This window comes from Aulostomus chinensis, chromosome 5 (genome assembly GCF_037954235.1).
Source record: "Aulostomus chinensis isolate RoL2024-O1b breed Wild chromosome 5, RoL_Achi_v1.0, whole genome shotgun sequence".
NCBI classification, from domain to species: Eukaryota; Metazoa; Chordata; class Actinopteri; order Syngnathiformes; family Aulostomidae; genus Aulostomus; species Aulostomus chinensis.
The window spans coordinates 7,538,094-7,557,631 of NC_141324.1; the positions used below are offsets into that span (position 1 = coordinate 7,538,094).

The following is a 19,538-nucleotide window of genomic DNA, read 5'->3' on the forward strand; positions in this document are numbered from 1 at the left end:
TCTACTCCTCTCTGTCTTCCTATATGTGTCATACATAAATCATACTCATACGTATTACTAACTCTTCTTCTTCTCCGGAGCCTTCAGGCTCCCCTCATCCCAGATCCCGGGTGCTGCTGGAGGAGGCTGCAGACCTGAAGAGGCTCAAGCTACCATCCATAGCACCACCTGCTCACGTCCCCGTCTGTCCATCAGCCCCCCCCCTCTTCTCTCTCTTTATCTCTGTCCCACTCTTTCCTTCTGCATATCTGTCTTCCTCCATTATTTGTCTTTGTCTCTGCCCCGCTCTCCTGCTCTCTTTCCCCCCAACCGGTCAAAGCTGAAGGCCATCCCCATTGAGCCTGGGTCTGCTCGACGTTCCTGCCTGTTAAAAGGAAGGTTTTCGTCGCCGCTGTTGCAGGTTGTGCTTGCTCATGGAGAATTGTTGGGTGTAAATTCATTGAAGGAGTGTGGAACTAGACCTGCTCTACTGAAATAACTTTTGTTGTGATTTGGCGCTATACAGATAAAATTGACTTGACTAGTATCTTGCTCAAGGACACTTCGACATGGTCACCGGGGTCGAGGATCAAACCAGCGACCCTTTGGTTGCTAGACGGCCACATCCCAGAGCCATGCCGCCCATAACTCAACCATAAATAGATGTAAGTAGTTCCACAAAGAAGAACATACATTTAAATGTGCAGTGTTGAAACCTTGTTCTCAGACAAAAGTTGGTTTTAAATGTTTATTACACCTTGTTATGTCACATAGGTGAGATAGAAAACGAGATACAGAGATCCTGAGATGATGAAAGTAGGACCAACAGGCACTGATATGGAAGAAGAGTCGTACCAGAGCTGCCTCTCCTCATGTTGGGAATAAGAGTTCATTAATGTGGTACAGGACAGACAGACAGTTGATGTCACGGTTAAACAACAGTGAGATGAGAGGTAAGGCATTGAGTTACAGTCTGTTACAAAGGGACACTTGGCCTTGTGAAAGAAAAACAATGCAGTGACAGTATAATTAAAACACTTTTCTATAGAAATTGAGTTCCTTCAGAAGTCCTCAGTGAGTGAACAACATTCATGTCCCTGAAATTTCACAATAGCTTGTAAAAAAAATGGCATTTCGTGCTCTTGGAACAATATATTTGACCTCATCACCGACAGCTTCTTTTTACACTGTTCTTGTACATTGAAACACTCGACTTCAAGTCAATGACAGACATCTAAATGACATTTTCAAAAAAAGTGCACCTCAGTCTTTACTGCGTTCATTTTAAGTAAGTAGTTTGATTAAAAAAGGCTTATGAACACTGATGTAAGCATTATGAGAGCAACTTGGTGGTTCATGATGCTTTTTACACACCTTTAAACAACAATTCAAAGTTGAATGCAATTACATTTCCAAAATGTACCTAAACCCCCTCATCAACTTCCAGAGCCACCTGCTATACAATTTAGAAAAATGCCAATAGGTGGGTATGGTGCTGAGAGGGGCAGGGTTTGGGGTGTGTGTGTACTGTATAAAGAGCTCAGTGATACAATCTGGCCAGGCAAGGAAAAAAAGTAATTTCTTGAGAAGGACTTTCCCTCCCCCAAAAATTATTGGTCCCCACTTTCTAACTCTGGCTCTTTACCCCACAGAACCGGCCTTTACCGCCCGGGTCTAGCCAGTCTAAGTCTCCTGCTTTCACCGCCACCTTTTTGGCAGCACACCTGACCCCAGTGGTTACCTGTGGAGATGGTGAGTCTTTGGTTGTGAGAAGCATCCAAAGCTAATACATTTCAGGCTGTGCCTGGCCAGGGTTCATGGTTAGGGTTCAAAAGCATAGCCAGCCGACCCCTTCCATCCGTTTTGCCAGTACGTATAATTCATGGCCAACAGAGGGCACACTCTGCTCAGTTAGCCCCACCAGCACTGGGTTCTGAGTGGTCCTGGTTTCTTTTTGGCCCTTTTCACCTGCCTGTTTCTGGCACACTAAAGTCCAGTCCAGCCTGGTTTGATGAGCCAGTTTCACGGTTCATGAGAGGAAACAGATGGTGCTGTTGTTTTGGTTCTTCATGGCCTTCTCTTCAGCTCACTGGTGATCCTCCTCCTGATGCCCTCCAAGTATACGCTCCGGTCAAACTGACCCGGGGCCAGGGGAATATTGTCTCTACCGGGCCTCAGTTTGACCTGGAAGACGCCGATGACAGGGCGGTGGTCAGACGTCTTGATGTTGGAGCAGCTGGTGTATTTGACAGCTGTTATGTCTTCGGCCTGCCTGCTCCTGAACAGGATCCTGTCTGTGTAGGATGGCGTTCTCTGTTTGGAGGACGTGTCGTAGACATCACAGCCCATGTCAAATTTGTACGTGGGGAGGAAGTGAATTTCTGCCTCTTGGAATCCTTTGAAGATTGAACCATCCTTCATTTCCTTGGACAGCTGGTCGTGCTCCAGCAGAGGGTCCATATCACCATCTACTGTACGCTTCACGATGGCCTCCACATCTTTCCGGTCCTTACTCAGCCGAAAGTTGAAGTCTCCAAACCAGAAGACTTCATCATATCTGGTGGTGACGTCAGATGCTGTTGAATGATTCGGGCTGGTGTCCGGAAGGTCTTTTGGAAGAGCTAAGGCTTTAATGATCTTGTTGTAGTTTTGTATTCTCGCATACACTTTGTCGTCTCCAGAGGTAAAATGAGATGTGATGAAGAGGAAAGAGGTTCCAAAAAAGGTAAAGCCGATTCCCAAAGCTCCTTTGGTCTTGATCTGTGACAAGATCCTGGTTGTAACAGTTGCGTGCTCCACCTCTGAGCAGAACCAGACGAGGTCCCTCCTGACAAATATAGTGAGGTACAAAACACCATGTGATGCTGAGTGTAGCATAACGTAGTGCGGCCCCAGAGTCTTCTGAAGACGGACCTCCCACTCTCTCCTGTTCCGACAACCTTCCTGGACTCCAATAACATAAAATTCTTGTGCACATCCAGAGTCTGTTGGAAGGAGGAGGTCATCTAAATTGGCTGGTAGCCCCTTTTCACCCTGCATGTTCCACGTGGCAACATGGATGCCCACTCGCCTGTTCGGGAAGTGGCGGTCCAACTCTTCAGCCTCCAAGAGGGCACCACTCCCCAGCACACTGCTCTCCAAAAAGCTTCTGTTCCTCATATCCTGAGGTATGATGGGGCGAAGCACGCTGTAGTTGGACCTCATAGAGTTGACAGAGGCACTATCCGACACCATGTTCTCTAGAGGACGGCTGTCACGATTGTTTCGATTGAGTTGCTCCCCGAGTTTCTCTCGAGCCAATTCGCAATAATCCACACAATCCTTGTCAATCCTGTGAGCTGCCCTTGAAGTGGCTGATGCAAAGCTCCTCTCCAGAACAGGGAGTGGCCCTGTGGGTTGCACTGGAGACAGATGCACCTTGCCGGACCTCCCGCTCAGGTCTATGGGGTTGCTCTCCTGGCTGTTGGGCCTCCTTTCATACTCAGAGAGACTGCCCCCTCTGTATCGGAAGACCATGGGCTTTGTTGTAGCAGCAGGTCCCACAGCGAAGTCTTGCTCATTCTTCAGGACGGTATCTTTAAAAACAAAGCCACCAGAAGTTGGAGCAGCTCGGTCCTCTTGGAGAGAGTCCGTAGATGAGCCGGTCTCAGCTGGGTCACTACGGATGAAGTAATCCTGAGTGGGCTGTGGATTAGAGGGAAGTCGAAGGTCTTCTGGATCCCTGTCTGAACCTTTGTCCTCAGCAACTTCAGTGTCAGAACTCTCATCTATCACCACAGGACAAAGATTTCATAAATATGAGGTGCGCAACCATAAAACAATGTGACTATGCTTTTACTTCATAAGTGGTCTTACAAGAATCGCTCAGAAGACTCCTCTTGTCTTCCGTCAGTTTGTGCAGCTTCATCCTATGAATGTCTTCCTTCCTCTGCATCTGAAACAAACACAGAGAGGACAAGCACTGCCATGAGCCCCTCAAAACCCAAATTAACTCTCGAATACACCCGTGGGAACGGCTCTATTCACCCACCTCCTGATACTGGTTCTTACGTTCCGCCAGCTGAGACTCCAAGTAGCAGAGGTTCCTTTGCTTCTCCACATAGATGTTGTAGTGGTATTGCAGCTCCTCCTCAAGCTGCTCATACTCATCCATGTATGTTGGCCTAGGAGATTGACAGAGGAAACAGTAAAAATCTTCGTGACAGCCGGGTCTGGTGGATAACATTTTGGAGACACACTTTTAAACTGACCTGACAGTCAACAGAGTCTTGTACTTTCGTCGGTTCCTCTCCAGTTCCTGCCTTTTCTTCTCAATCTTACTATCCAGGTTTCTCATGTCAGATCCAAAGTTGCTCAGCATTCCTTCTGTCTTTTTTACATCTTCCTAAATAAGCAAACCGGAGGTTTTGTTAATTATTTTTTCCTTTGAAAGTCTTGTGTGGTCTCAATGTCAAAACCTTTCAAGAGAAATACGTACAGAAATCTCCTTGATGCCAGCATTTAGGGCCTTTTCAGCCTCATTGATCTGGAGAGGCCGAGCAATGGCAGCAGCTCTCTGTGCCTGTGGATGAGATGGTGGAGTCACCTTCTGTATCACATACAACCCTCACTTGCACTGGGACTTTACAGCAGCTTTGGTTCAGTAAAGGAAAGTAACAATTCAGCAAACTTCTGCTGCTGCTCAAAAACGAATAATGAAACAATGCATTATTGTGAGTGTTAAAAGTGCTGTCGTTGGGACGGTCAGGACTCAGGGTCGACAGAAAAAGAAAATAGAAAAGAAAATGTAAGAGAATGTTGGTGTCTCCCTCACTCACCCTAAGGTCCACTTCTTCTCCCACTAAGTCACACAGAGATGCTGCTGTGGACCTGACCTCGGCTTCCAGCTCCCTCGCTGCTTTCAGGTCTGAAATCTAGAAAGAAGACAGAGAGACGGAGTGAGACGTAATAAACAAGAGAGAACACACACACACACACACACACACACACACATAGAGAGCACTCACACAGCTCTGGATATAAATATGTTAAAAGTTATCAGGGACTCAATACTGACATTACATGTCAAACATGTTTGTTTGATGGATGTCAGCGTGGGATCATTAACACTAAAACTCAGCACTGCCGACGCCAAGTTTAACGTCAAGAATGAATGAGACGACCAACTCTCAGTCGCAGAGACATTCCTTACACTACAGTTTGATGTCAAGGGTTCGTAAGTCTGGATTTCCCTTAAAAGGTACTGACGTCCAGAGAAAGCTTGGACGGCAAACACCGCTGACCATCCATTCAGTGAGCAGATCATCTTATCAGGCTTGTCATTTTTAGCAGTCCTGAAAATATAAAATGTCCAATGCCACAAAATACTACAAAATGTCCTCTCACCAATGGGCTGAGGTGCAAATTGGACTCGTCCTCATCCTCGTCTAAGGCCGCCTGCGCCATCTTAAGAGCACTGCGGAGCAGCGTGGTGATCCTCAGCATCTCTGTCACCGCCTTGCCATCGGCTTGGTAGAGATGCCTCTTGTTCGGCAGGATGTGGGCTTCATTGGCCTGCAACCAGGAGAGACAGAAGACACGATGAGCATCAGGTTCCCAATCGCTAGAAATTCAGCTGTTCTGTCTTCTTAGTCAAGATGAGATCTCACCATGAACTGAGCCACAGCCCTGATCAGGGCTATCCTCTGTGACTCTCTGGCCACATCCGCAGGAATGCACATCTGAGGGTTGAATCTACACAAAACAAAGAAAAGAGGACAAACGGGGAGAAGGAGACAAATTCTTTAATGAGATTTCAATGGTATGTTAAGAAAACCTGCTTCTAAAAAGATAGTGTCCAATCCCAGGAAGAAACATTGAGCTGCTTAATGGTTCAACATAGTTTAAACAAACTAAATTATTATGACAATGTACAAATTCATTTTAAGTAAAAATGGGTAGTGGTTCTGATTAAGATTAGAAGTTAAAAAAAACAACAACATACCTTTTAACAAGCCACAACAAGATATCAGCTACAAGAGGGAAGTTGGGAGTTCTGAAGCTCTCCATGGATATCAAGCGGTGGTAGCCCAACACCCTCATGCTCTCAGTAAAGTCTGTGAAAGAGACGCCATTTGAAGGATCAGCACTGATACGGACATGAACAGATAGAAAACGAGCTCTGCTTGGAGTCGATGGTGCTCATCACTTACTTCTCATGTCTCTGAAGGACATTCTGGCTCAAGTTATCTTGCGATCAAATGTTTATGAATCCAAACAAGATAAATATGTTTATGACAACTTGGATGAAATGTAATTTCCTCAGGACAGAGTCTTATGTACTGACACTGAGATGACTGACGTCTCACATCACAGACCAGTCCTCAGTCATGAATGTTCTCAGTCATGAATGTTCTCTGTCATGAATACTGGTCTAGGACCAGTTGTCCTCAGTCATGAATATCCTCAGTCATGAATACTGGTCTAGGACCAGTTGTCCTCTGTGGAAGCAATGGCTGGGATTCTGCCCAATCTGATGATGTCTGAGTGTTTGCAGGTTTAAGGAGGAGTGGGAAGAGGTAGAAGAAATGTAAAAAAATTAAAAAAAATCCAGTCCATTCGATTCTTTGCCACGTTAATTTCATCAGGAGGAAAGTAACGACAGCACCCCTGTTTCACAGATAACAATCTATCTTTGAACACCCCCTTGTTTTTGCTTTTTTGGACTCACCCGACCCACGAGAGACAGACAGACTGAAGAATACTAAGCTAATATCTGGTGGTTTGATGAATTTAATTATAATTTTGATAGTTTCATTTCAAGTGAGTCCTCGTCCACCATGTCAAAGACGTCTGCAGTGTGGCAGCATTTCATTAAAATAGATTAAGGAAAAAAAGTCGAATGCCAAGTTTGCAAACAACAGTTTTCATGTCACAGCTCCACTACAAACACGACGGCGCATCACCTAGAAATGGTAAACTAACTTGTCCACCCCGTCAGTTTTGAGTATATGAACATATCAGAATCAACATTTCAATGTTTTAGTCTAATAATTGTTTTGTTTTAATTGTAAAAATTCTTACAGTGGACTTGCCCTTTTGTGTTTAAGAGTTAAGTTTTAAGTTAAAAGTCTATTTGTGTCTCAGCCGCGATGCTGAGCTCCTCTGCTCAGTCTGGCTCTGTGCAGGACAAATGATAGTGTCGGTCAATTATTATAACGTGACAAAAACAGTTGTCTCAATATTCCTCATCAGGTTTTGTGCTGATAGTTGACACAGTATAGTTTTCATATCTAAAATTAGACGATTTTTAGTCAAAATTTGAGGGCTTCAGTCGACCAAGAATTTCTTTTGGTTGATTACTGCCCTAGATCTTTCTGTGTGGTTGTAACGAAGAGAACTTCATTACTGGGAGCAGAGGTCAAGAAGACTTTGCCACATCAAATGGACTGATCTTATCATTTTGGTTAAAACGGGTAAACATGAGCAGGGTTACTCACATAGGGGCACCACATACTTTGACAAGAGATGAAGCACTTTATCAGCAGGGATTTAAACAAAATCATGTGCTCAGAGCGTATTTGCACATTAAATGGTTTAGCATTTTTGTTCAAGGGGATACCAGTGACAGGATCGAACAGGTTTGTGGTTCCAGGAGAGGGGGAGTCCGGTGGTTGTTGGTTCCTCCACCTGTAAGAGAGTGTCCAATATAATTGATTGGAAGTGAGTGGGTACCGTGAGGAATCACTTAACTTTAAATGGTTATCTTGTCGATAAGTAATGTTGGTAGAAGTGCTAATTAGTGAACGTGTCTGTGGGTATGTGTGAAGACTTAACGGGTTATGGTGGGTTCCTGTCTGTTGGTCTGTCCCAGGTGATCAATCAATGGCACAGGACAAAAAGGCGCCAGTTACCATCAGCCTGTGCTGCTGGTCAGGAATCCTGGGCCTGACCAGACTGAAGGGTGACTTGGAAAATAAAAAAAAGTATTAACTAAAACCACTGTCTCATCTCCCTGCTGTTTCCAGCCCACCGCTACTACGGTTCTCCCAACAGTGGAGTTTTCATGTTCCCCCCGTTCCTGCGTGGGTTCTCTCTGGTACTCCAGCTTCCTCCACCGTCCAAAGACATGCAATTGAGGACTAGGCTGATTGATACTCTAAATTGACCGTAGGTGTGACTGTGAGTGTGAATGGTTGTTCGTCTCTATGTTGATCCAGCGATGGACTGGCGACCTGTCCAGGGTGAACCCCGCCTCTCGCCCGTTGATGCTGGGATAGGCTCCAGCCCCCCCGCGACCCTTAATGTAGGAATAAGCGGGAGACAATGGATGGATGGATTTTAGATTAAGTTAAACTAAAGCGACCCAGCAGCGTTTATTTCAAGAAACTCCTCAATGTGCTTCGAAATCTGCCTCAAATGAAGTTTTTTGCAGGCTGTTGTATTGACTCTACCTGACGTATCATGAATAGAGAGATGATCATACACTGGAATAAATTCTCTATTGTTAACTGTCTGTTTTGACAAAACAAAATGAAACTTAGATAGTAAAGTTAAATATTTTTGATTAATAATGATGGGGATTAGTGATTGGTCGTTAGGTACGCACAATCACAGTTCATTCGTGTCTGTCTGGCTGGTGATTGGTCCGCTGTACGTGCTGCTGCTCTGTCCCACCCACTGAGCATGCGGTCAGTCCAGAGAGCTACATTCGCTCTAATTCACTGAGAAATACGGCTGACTGCCTTCAAGGAAAGGAGTTAAGGTCTGTCCGAAAAGTCATTAGATATGTTGCTCTTCGCTTTAAAAAGAAATCGTTAAAGGGTTATGAAAAGTAGCTAAACGTAGTGACAAAGTCACCAAGTTGGCAACACTGGTCGATACTACTGCAAAAACATCCTCATCATCCTGATAACATGAAAATAGAATATTTTGATTATTTAGTAAAAGTCACAATATGTTGCTAACACACACGTGCACATATATTTTGATATACTGAGCAGGGATGAAGCTAACCTACTAATATTGTGAACAGCACTCAGCTGCTGTGTTTGCATTTACACAGCAGTGGTTGTAGTGAGAAGACAGTTTGCTGTTTCATCACTTGGGCGTGGGCGGCATGGCTCAGGGGTGGAGTGGCCGTCCAGCAACCAAAGGGTTGCTGGTTCGATCCCTGACCCCGGTGTCATGCCATGTCAAAGTGTCCTTGAGCAAGATACTGAACCCATAATTGCTCCTGATGAGTAGGTTGGCGCCTTGCGTGGCAGCCTCCACCATCAGTGTGTGAGTGTGAACGGGTGAATGAGATGACACTGTAAAGAGCTTTGAGTGCTGCTAAGGTAGAAAAGCGCTATATAAAATTGAGTCCATTTACTACTTGTTTGTTTATGACCTGTTGCTGCACCAGCACTTGCCACAGCGATTGGTTTTTGCTTTTACCCTCCTTCCTCTCTTTGCATTTCACATCAGATTAAAAAACCTGTAGGTTCAAAATGCTGCTCCATTTCTTATCATACTCAACAAAGTCTTGATTCACTGAAATCCCTATTTGTAGCTTGGTTATGCTTTTAATATCTTGTATCATCTTGTTCATGAAAAATGATATGAAGTGAATGTCACCCACTGAATGGTTTTTGCCTGAAACTATAGAACCTTGAGTGATGAATTCATCTGTTTGAATATCCCAAAGTGCACTGCAGTAGCTACTGTAGAAAAACATTTTGTTTCTCTTACTGACTGCAAAGATGAAAGAGAAGAGGGTTACATCAAACACATAAAATCCTTAATGAATTTATGACACTGTAATACTTTGATGTTTTATAGTTGAAATGTTTTTCTAAAAAATCTCCACCAGAAAGCATCTGTGGGATAGGACATATATTGTTGTCACGTAATACATTCTTTCTCTTCGGCACAGAAAAAAAAAAAAACTACTGCAACTTCCAGTCTCACTTCAGATGAAGATGAAACACAGATTGACCCATCACAAGTTCGTCAACCAAATGTAAGTATTGACAGGAATAAGGGAATATTGTGGGAGGATAAGACAGATGTTTCATTACAGTGGCTTTAGGTTTGACAGCAGGGCAGTTGCAGAAGTGGATGGTGGCACTTCATCTGTGTTAGTTTTGAAACATTGACTGTCTGGTAAGTTCAAAAACTACTACAAAACATGATTGATTGTATGATATGAAAAGATAAAAGTAATTAAATTGAACTTGTGCGTATTGTAAAGGTACATTATAGCACTGCGAGTGTAGTGAGTCCAGGGACTATGACAGAGCTCAGTGGCAGTGAATGTTGATGATGAACTGATGTGACGCCGACTCTCAGAGCAGGACCACGGCAAACAGAAACAATGCTATTTTTGCTTCCTTCTTTCCTCTTGCATTTTAAAACTCTGAGTGCTAGGGCAGGGCGATAAAACGATCTTGATTCAGGATTGCGATGAAATGTTGTTTAAATGGTTCTTAGAATAAAAAAAATATAATATTTTATGTTATAAAACTTTATTGTTAAGTTTCAGTGAATCGCTTTTTGTTTCAATCAGGATGCTCCCTAAATTGTCGACATCAGCAAAAACTGCATATCCTGATAAATATCGAGATCAATCAATATGGAAAAAATATATCGTAATTATAGAGTTTGCCATATTGCCCAGCCCTAGTTTGTACTGTTCTTCTGGTGAAATCGGACAATTCCTCAAAATGTTTGAATTTCCCTTCGGGGATCAATAAAATTACATTTATCGATTTCCAGTGTATGAAAAAGTTTGGGCACCCCTGATCGTTTTCAAGATTTTCCTTTATAAATCATTGGTTGTTCGGATCAGCAATTTCAGTGAAATATATCATATAGCAGACAAACACAGAAATATCTAAGAAGTGAAATGAAGTTTATAGGATTTACAGAAAGTGTGCAATAATTACTTAAACAAAAGTAGGCAGGTGCATAAATTTGGGCACCCCAACAGAAAAATTACATCAATATTTAGTAGATTCTCCTTTTGCAGAAATAACAGCCTCTAAATCGGGGTCCCCAAACTTTTTTCTGTGAGGGCCACATAACTTTCCCCTTCTCTGATGGGGGGCCGGGGTCAGTTTGAAACAGAAAAAGTGTGACAATCATGGGGTTGCCTACACGTAAAATGTATTGTTTTCCAGAAAGCCACACCACCAAATAACCCTCTCTGGGTTCTTCACAGAAAAAAAGTCAGGAAATCTATAAAGACATCACCAAATAACCCTCTCTGGGTTCTCTAGAGAACAAAAGTCAGGAAATCTATAAAGACACTACCAAATAACCCTCTCTGGGTTCTTCAGAGAACAAAAGTCAGGAAATCTATAAAGACACCACCAAATAACCCTCTCTGGGTTCTTCAGAGAACAAAAGTCAGGAAATCTATAAAGACACTACCAAATAACCCTCATCCTTCTGGTTGAAGGTATTTTTGATCATTTTTCTTTACAAAACATCTCCAGTTCAGTCAGGTTTGATGGTTTCCGAGCATGGACAGCCCGCTTTAAATCACACCACAGATTTTCAATAATATTCAGGTCTGGGGACTGAGATGGCCATTCCAGAACATTGGACTTGTTCCTCTGCATGAATGCCTTAGTAGAATTTGAGCAGTGTGTAGGATCGTTGTCTTGTTGACGTATCCAGCCCCGGCCCAACTTCAACTTTGTCACTGATTCTTGAACATTGTTCGCAAGAATCTGCTGATACTGACTGGAATCCATGCGACCTTCAACTTTAACTAGATAGCCAGGACCTGCACTGGCCACACAGCCCCACAGCGTGATGGAACCACCACCAAATTTTACTGTGGGTAGCAAGTGTTTGTCTTGGAATGCTGTGTTCTTCTTCCGTCATGCATACCGCCCCTTGTTATGTCCAAATAACTCAATTTTAGTTTCATCAGTCCACAGCACCTCATTCCAAAATGAAGCTGGCTTGTCCAAATGTGCTTTAGCATACCTCAAGCGACTCTGTTTGTGGCGTGTGCACAGAAAAGGCTTCTGCCGCATTACTCTCCCGTACAGCATCTCCTTGTGCAAAGTGCGCTGAATAGTTGAACGATGCACAGTGACACCGTCTGCAGCAGGATCATGTTGTAGGTCTTTGGAGCTGCTCTGTGGGCTGATTTTGACTGTTCTCACCATCCATCGCCTCTGCTTAGCTGAGATTTTTCTTGGCCTGCCACTCCGGGCCTTAACTCGAACTGCGCCTGTGGTCTTCCATTTCCTCACTGTGTTCCTCACAGTGGAAACTGACAGCTGAAATCTCGGAGCTAGCTTTTTGTATCCTTCCCCTAAACCATGATGTTGAACAATCTTTCTTTTCAGGTCATTTGACAGTTGTTTTGAGGCTCCCATGCTGCCTCTCATCAGAGAAAATGCAAAGAGGAGAACAACTTGCAACTGGCCACCTTAAATACTCTTTCTCATGATTGGCTTCACCTGTATATGTAGGTCAAGGGTCAATGAGCTTACCAAACAAATTTTGTGTTCCAGTGATTAGTGCTAAAGGTATACAAATCAATAAAACAACAAGGGTGCCCAAATTTATGCACCTGCCTACTTTTGTTTAAGTAATTATTGCACACTTTCTGTAAATCCTATGATATCATTGTGTTTGTCTGCTATATGATATATTTCACTGCAGTTGCTGATCCGAACAACCAATGATTTATTAAGGAAAATCTTGAAAATGATCAGGGGTGCCCAAACTTTTTCGTACGTCTGTATCTAATAAGCTGTCGTAGGTGATAGATTCTACAAATATCTACAAAGATGGATATTTACCCATCTCTTGCCTTTGCAGTTTAAACATTTTACTTTTTCTGCCCTTTGTTTAAGAAGCCGAAGATGACAAAGGCTGCAAGAGACAGGATCCTTTCCCAACTGAAATCCTCACCGCTGAGAAGAAATCCAACAACCTCCACCCCCTTGACAAGTGAAGACGATGTTACAGACACAGACACCAATGTGGACTTACTGACCCACCTCAGGCTTCAGGATCAACTGTAAGTATTTTCAAAACGCAAGAAATTAAACTACAGTTACTCCTATGTGGTTGTTTGCCTCCACAAACCTGTCAAGTGTGAAATTGTTCCTTCAAAGTATCTCTGCAAATATGACTATTAACAAAAATGGATGGAAACTGCACTTTTACTGGTTTGCGGATGCAAACACCTCCATGATGGTAATTCCTGTTTTGCTTCCAGGTAAATCATACTAACATAGCATTGTTGACATTTTTATTGATGCAGGACCTCTGCCAGGGAGCAAGTGAAGAAGAGGAGAGTGTCCCGATGGATCAGTCTAGATCCAGTGTTAACATACAACAGGAAGTGGTGGATGCTCTGAAAGGAAACACAAAGAAGAATTTTTTCATGTCAGTAATTGTATCGATAGGAGTCTTATCTCTCATATATCTGTGACTGTTGTGTTTTTTTCCTGTAATGCAGAAGTACCAGCCTTAGTCAAGTGTGTCACAGATCTTATTACAACCATGAAGAGAACGCCACCTCTCATGGACACTGACAGTACAAGTTGTGGTTCTTCCAGTCCTACTCCAGAAATGGTATGCTTTGCATTTGTACACGTTTTGTAAATACTAAATAATGCCTTTTATTACAGGAAACATTTCATCCAAAATTGTTGTTGACCGTTAGCAGTTTTGTCTCTGTAGTCTTGACATTTCTCACATTTCACACGTACTGTATTTGATAGACTCCATTCCAGCATGCAGTTGTTTAGAAATTATACTTTAATTCATTGAAGACCACTTGCAGGAATGATAACTTAACTAACATTTGGCGTGTAGTTTGGCTTTGTCTTTTAAGAAATGCGTTCCAGCAACATATTCCTAATGCCATTTCTAATAATTGACAAACTTTATTTCTTGGACACAGATTTCCCTGGGCAATACAGGGATACAGGTCAGCAAAAGCTCTTTCCGAAGACTAAACCGAACAAGAATGTCCCTGTTCACACAGGAGTTAGCTGTGCTCATCTGTGGGCGGGATGTGTTGGCTTCCTCGACTCTAACAGGAAAATCAGGGCCTTCTGGAACAGCGAAAGAGCAACCACATCCGGAAAAGCTGAGTGCCCTCATTGGTAAGTACGGTTAAGTCTATTTTTCCTTATTATCATTTTGTTTGCCTTGGCCATAGCCAGAAACAACATGTTTCAGGTTGTCCTCATGTGTGTGTGCTAATTTGATAACTCTGGAAAAGCATGATTTGTAACCCTATTTTGTTTGTCCTTTTCTATTTTACAGATACAGTTATTGCTGAATTTCCAGGAACAAATGTGTCTGATGTGAGAGCAGTGATTCGGAGAAAATGTGGCCAAAAAGAAACAGTAAGCAGTAACATCAGAAACTGACTGTAATCGTTTTTTGTCTGTTTGTTTTTTTTGGTGGACATACATTTGGAGTTCAAACAAAATGTGTCAAAAGTTCGCATGTAGAATTTTCAAGTCAGTTTAATGTTCATCCCTGTCATATTTACTAGCTCCTCTGCGGTGCACAGCTAGCAGGGTAGTGCTAGCACTTCTATTGTTTCTGAAGCTCAGACTGTCCAGGTCGATTCGTCGATTAACTGGTTTTTCATTTTTTTTTAGTGATTTTGTTAAAGAGTATTACTTAAAAGAATGGGGTCAAATGATCCAAATTTGAATAAAAATGTTGCGATGGAGAGAAACTGTTTGAAAAATGTTGTTTAGATGTACCAACACTAAACTGTACACCTTTAAGTTGTATTTAAATGTACTTTATCTATGCACATTTTTCCTGTTATGCCATGCATGTTAAAAATAAACATTTTTCAATTTTTTTTCTTCTTCAAGAATCATCTAATTTTGTATGTTTTTTGAAGTCATTTGAAATTCAGAAATTTTACTTTCTGTGTACTACTGAAGCATATTTTATTGAAGTACCTCAAGCATACTTCCTGCGCAAATAATTAGTGTACTAACATTGTGCTATTTTCGATGTGCTAACAATATACTTAGTATACTGATGATATCTCATTAGCGCAACTTAAGATATACTTAAGTACAACTTAGTGTACTTATCTGTACTATTTTGAGACACCATTAAGATGAGCTATAATGTACTTAAGTACAACTTTTTAACTTTTACTTAATTTTTGTAAATATATTTAAAATGCAATGGCAACACATTCTGATTAAATTAGAAATACATTTCCAGTATATTCTAAATGTATTAACAGTCTTCCGATAAGTGGATTAAAGTAAACTTAAAGCTGAAGTAAAGAACATTTTAAATAAGTGCAGTATTAGTATAGAAAATTGTACTAAAGTATATTTAAGTTGATCTTAATGGTGTCTCAAAATAGTACAGTCAAGTACACTAAGTTGTATTTTAGTATGTCTTAAGTAGCACTAATGACATATCATTGTATACTAAGTACGTTTTTAGGGCTCGAAAATAACACACTTCGAGTACAGTGATTTTGTGCTTAAGAAGTACACTAAGTGTGCTAAAATGTATTTTGCTAAAGTATGCTCTTTTTTTTTTTTTCCTGGGCATGAAGACCTGTTTGCGATCTACTATGACAGAAAAGAGACGAGCGAGTTTGGCTGTATGGATGTGTCATGGATGTTTATTTACTTCTATTTCTTTTAATGTAAAGCACTTTGAGTTGCGTTTCTTATACGGATGAAAGGTGCTCTATAAATAAAGTTTGATTTGATAAATAGAAATAAGGCACTGCAGAAAATGTAAGATAATAAAAGACACATGATATTGCTGCATCAGGTTTTACTGAGGTTCAATTCAGTTTAATTCAGAATTCATCTGAGGAATGAAGAACAGGATGTGTGACCACTGAGACTGCCCCCCCGCCCCCCGCCCCCCCCCCACACACACACACACACACACACACACACACATTTTGAACTGTCATTACCATTACTTGTTGCACTTTGTAGTTTGGCCTTGGTGTCTCGCAGTCTCTCTGTGTTTCCTCAAATCCACCAGAGCTTCATCCGTCTGCACCAACCGCCACCTGCATTGGCCCCTACCCCCTTCCCTCCCATGAACCAGTCTGCCATCCCACTCAGAGGACAGGTTGACGCAAACTAGAAATCACTGTCCTCTCCACTGCTAAAATCAAAATCTTGGCTGTCCTCTTCTTCATCATCATCCTCCTCTTCATCTTCTTCTTCTTCTTTTTCTTCTTCTTCTTCCATAATTTCATCGTCTTTTCTTTGAAGCAGGAGGGAAGCAAGGACATGTGACTACAGTTACAAAAACTCCAAGTCTGATTCTTAAGCATCACTAACCCAACAATAGTCCACACACCGAAGACTGAAGTTTATCAGATGAACAGTCAGCCTTTTTTTCTAATTTTTCAAAATGACCTGTTCTTCTTCAGTCTGCTCAAACGTGAAGTGTGTGTGAACCCCGTCAGTAATGCTGATGGCAGCTTTGATGCTCGTTTAACAGGTCACTTTATAGACCTTAGAGAGGTTTGCTCCATGAGAAATCAAACAAGGAAGAATTAACATCTGACCATGCTTACCTTCCTACCATAACCAGCCTGCCTGTTGCTGATTCCTCCTCCTAGAATCAAGAGGAACAACAAGGACAAATTCAGTTTATGCACAGAAAAAGCTGGTTATTTTTTCCACCTGTGTCAGTAGGATTACCCCAAACCTGCCAGAACCAATTGGAGAGTGTAATGGAGTTGATTCTGACAACAGTGAACTGATAGTTACTCCTGTTTTTTTACCTGCCATGATGTAGTCTTGAGTGGGAAGTCGAAGGTCTTCTGGATCCCTGTCTGAACCTTTGTCCTCAGCAACTTCAGTGTCAGAACTCTCATCTATCACCACAGGACAAAGATTTCATAAATATGAGGTGCGCAACCATAAAACAATGTGACTATGCTTTTACTTCATAAGTGGTCTTACAAGAATCGCTCAGAAGACTCCTCTTGTCTTCCGTCAGTTTGTGCAGCTTCATCCTATGAATGTCTTCCTTCCTCTGCATCTGAAACAAACACAGAGAGGACAAGCACTGCCATGAGCCCCTCAAAACCCAAATTAACTCACGAATACACCCGTGGGAACGGCTCTATTCACCCACCTCCTGATACTGGTTCTTGCGTTCCGCCAGCTGAGACTCCAAGTAGCAGAGGTTCCTGTGCTTCTCCACATAGATGTTGTAGTGGTATTGCAGCTCCTCCTCAAGCTGCTCATACTCATCCATGTATGTTGGCCTAGGAGATTGACAGAGGAAACGGTAAACATCTTCGTGACAGCCGGGTCTGGTGGATAACATTTTGGAGACACACTTTTAAACTGACCTGACAGTCAACAGAGTCTTGTACTTTCGTTGGTTGCTCTCCAGTTCCTGCCTTTTCTTCTCAATCTTACTATCCAGGTTTCTCATGTCAGATCCAAAGTTGCTCAGCATTCCTTCTGTCTTTTTTACATCTTCCTAAATAAGCAAACCGGAGGCTTTGTTAATTATTTTTTCCTTTGAAAGTCTTGTGTGGTCTCAATGTCAAAACCTTTCAAGAGAAATACGTACAGAAATCTCCTTGATGCCAGCATTTAGGGCCTTTTCAGCCTCATTGACCTGGAGAGGCCGAGCAATGGCAGCAGCTCTCTGTGCCTGTGGACGAGACGGTGGAGTCACCTTCTGTATCACATACAACCCTCACTTGCACTGGGACTTTACAGCAGCTTTGGTTCAGTAAAGGAAAGTAACAATTCAGCAAACTTCTGCTGCTGCTCAAAAACGAATAATGAAACAATGCATTATTGTGAGTGTTAAAAGTGCTGTCGTTGGGACGGTCAGGACTCAGGGTCGACAGAAAAAGAAAATAGAAAAGAAAATGTAAGAGAATGTTGGTGTCTCCCTCACTCACCCTAAGGTCCACTTCTTCTCCCACTAAGTCACACAGAGATGCTGCTGTGGACCTGACCTCGGCTTCCAGCTCCCTCGCTGCTTTCAGGTCTGAAATCTAGAAAGAAGACAGAGAGACGGAGTGAGACTTAATAAACAAGAGAGAACACACACACACACACACACACACATAGAGAGCACTCACACGGCTCTGGATATAAATATGTTAAAAGTTATCAGGGACTTAATACTGACATTACATGTCAAACATGTTTGTTTGATGGATGTCAGCGTGGGATCATTAACACTAAAACTCAGCACTGCCGACGCCAAGTTTAACGTCAAGAATGAATGAGATGACCAACTCTCAGTCGCAGAGACATTCCTTACACTACAGTTTGATGTCAAGGGTTCGTAAGTCTGGATTTCCACTAAAAGGTACTGACGTCCAGAGAAAGCTTGGACGGCAAACACCGCTGACCATCCATTCAGTGAGCAGATCATCTTATCAGGCTTGTCATTTTTAGTAGTACTGAAAATATAAAATGTCCAATGCCACAAAATACTACAAAATGTCCTCTCACCAATGGGCTGAGGTGCAAATTGGACTCGTCCTCATCCTTGTCTAAGGCCGCCTGCGCCATCTTAAGAGCACTGCGGAGCACCGCGGTGATCCTCAGCATCTCTGTCACCGCCTTGCCATCGGCTTGGTAGAGATGCCTCTTGTTCAGCAGGATGTGGGCTTCATCGGCCTGCAACCAGGAGAGACAGAAGACACGATGAGCATCAGGTTCCCAATCGCTAGAAATTCAGCTGTTCTGTCTTCTTAGTCAAGACGAGATCTCACCATGAACTGAGCCACAGCCCTGATCAGGGCTATCCTCTGTGACTCTTTGGCCACATCTGCAGGAATGCACATCTGAGGGTTGAATCTACACAAAACAAAGAAAAGAGGACCAACGAGGAGAAGGAGACAAATTCTTTAATGAGATTTCAATGGTATGTTAAGAAAACCTGCTTCTAAAAAGATAGTGTCCAATCCCAGGAAGAAACATTGAGCTGCTTAATGGTTCAACATAGTTTAAACAAACTAAATTATTATGACAATGTACAAATTCATTTTAAGTAAAAATGGGTAGTGGTTCTGATTAAGATGAGACGTTAAAAAAACAACATACCTTTTAACAAGCCACAACAAGATATCAGCTACAAGAGGGAAGTTGGGAGTTCTGAAGCTCTCCATGGATATCAAGCGGTGGTAGCCCAACACCCTCATGCTCTCAGTAAAGTCTGTCAAAGAGACGCCATTTGAAGGATCAGCACTGATACGGACATGAACAGATAGAAAACGAGCTCTGCTTGGAGTCGATGGTGCTCATCACTTACTTCTCATGTCTCTGAAGGACATTCCGGCTCAAGTTATCTTGCGATCAAATGTTTATGAATCCAAACAAGATAAATATGTTTATGACAACTTGGATGAAATGTAATTTCCTCAGGACAGAGTCTTATGTACTGACACTGAGATGACTGACGTCTCACATCAATGACCAGTCCTCAGTCATGAATGTTCTCAGTCATGAATGTTCTCAGTCATGAATACTGGTCTCGGACCAGTTCTCCTCAGTCATGAATGTTCTCAGTCATGAATACTGGTCTAGGACCAGTTCTCAGTCATGAATATCCTCAGTCAT

General features: G+C 42.4%; 2 protein-coding genes and 1 long non-coding RNA gene across 5 annotated transcripts; 1 reads left to right on the top strand and 2 right to left on the bottom strand.

Moving 5' to 3' along the window:
* Positions 1-1,067: 1,067 nt before the first annotated feature.
* LOC147261013 (phosphatidylinositol polyphosphate 5-phosphatase type IV-like) lies at positions 1,068-6,279 on the bottom strand. The gene is given in 11 exon segments (XM_086202843.1): positions 1,068-2,058; positions 2,061-3,746; positions 3,835-3,913; positions 4,010-4,142; positions 4,230-4,363; positions 4,457-4,540; positions 4,797-4,892; positions 5,365-5,532; positions 5,628-5,712; positions 5,963-6,074; positions 6,171-6,279. Coding segments are annotated over 11 exon segments (2,649 nt in total). The 5' UTR covers positions 6,193-6,279; the 3' UTR covers positions 1,068-2,008.
* A 3,561-nt stretch (positions 6,280-9,840) lies between these two features.
* LOC147261014 (uncharacterized) lies at positions 9,841-14,889 on the top strand. Of its 2 annotated transcripts, none has more exons than XR_015116064.1 (5): positions 9,841-9,961; positions 12,819-12,985; positions 13,232-13,545; positions 13,877-14,081; positions 14,245-14,889. It is a non-coding gene; the product is annotated as an uncharacterized LOC147261014 (long non-coding RNA). The 2 variants fall into 2 exon arrangements; XR_015116065.1 differs by lacking the exon at positions 9,841-9,961 and adding an exon at positions 10,031-10,104.
* Positions 14,890-15,886: 997 nt separating this feature from the next.
* Positions 15,887-19,333, bottom strand: LOC147261015 (clusterin-associated protein 1 homolog). 2 transcript variants are annotated; one of them, XM_086204815.1, is made up of 12 exons: positions 19,231-19,333; positions 19,023-19,134; positions 18,692-18,776; positions 18,429-18,596; positions 17,867-17,962; positions 17,527-17,610; positions 17,300-17,433; positions 17,080-17,212; positions 16,905-16,983; positions 16,724-16,816; positions 16,514-16,554; positions 15,887-16,197 (listed from the first exon to the last, which is right to left on the bottom strand). In XM_086204815.1, exons 1-12 carry the CDS (start codon positions 19,250-19,252, stop codon positions 16,186-16,188), a joined length of 1,059 nt encoding a protein of 352 aa, XP_086060941.1. In that variant the 5' UTR covers positions 19,253-19,333; the 3' UTR covers positions 15,887-16,185. The 2 variants fall into 2 exon arrangements, with proteins under 2 accessions (XP_086060941.1, XP_086060940.1); XM_086204814.1 differs by having other exon boundaries at positions 15,903-16,554.
* Positions 19,334-19,538: the final 205 nt, after the last annotated feature.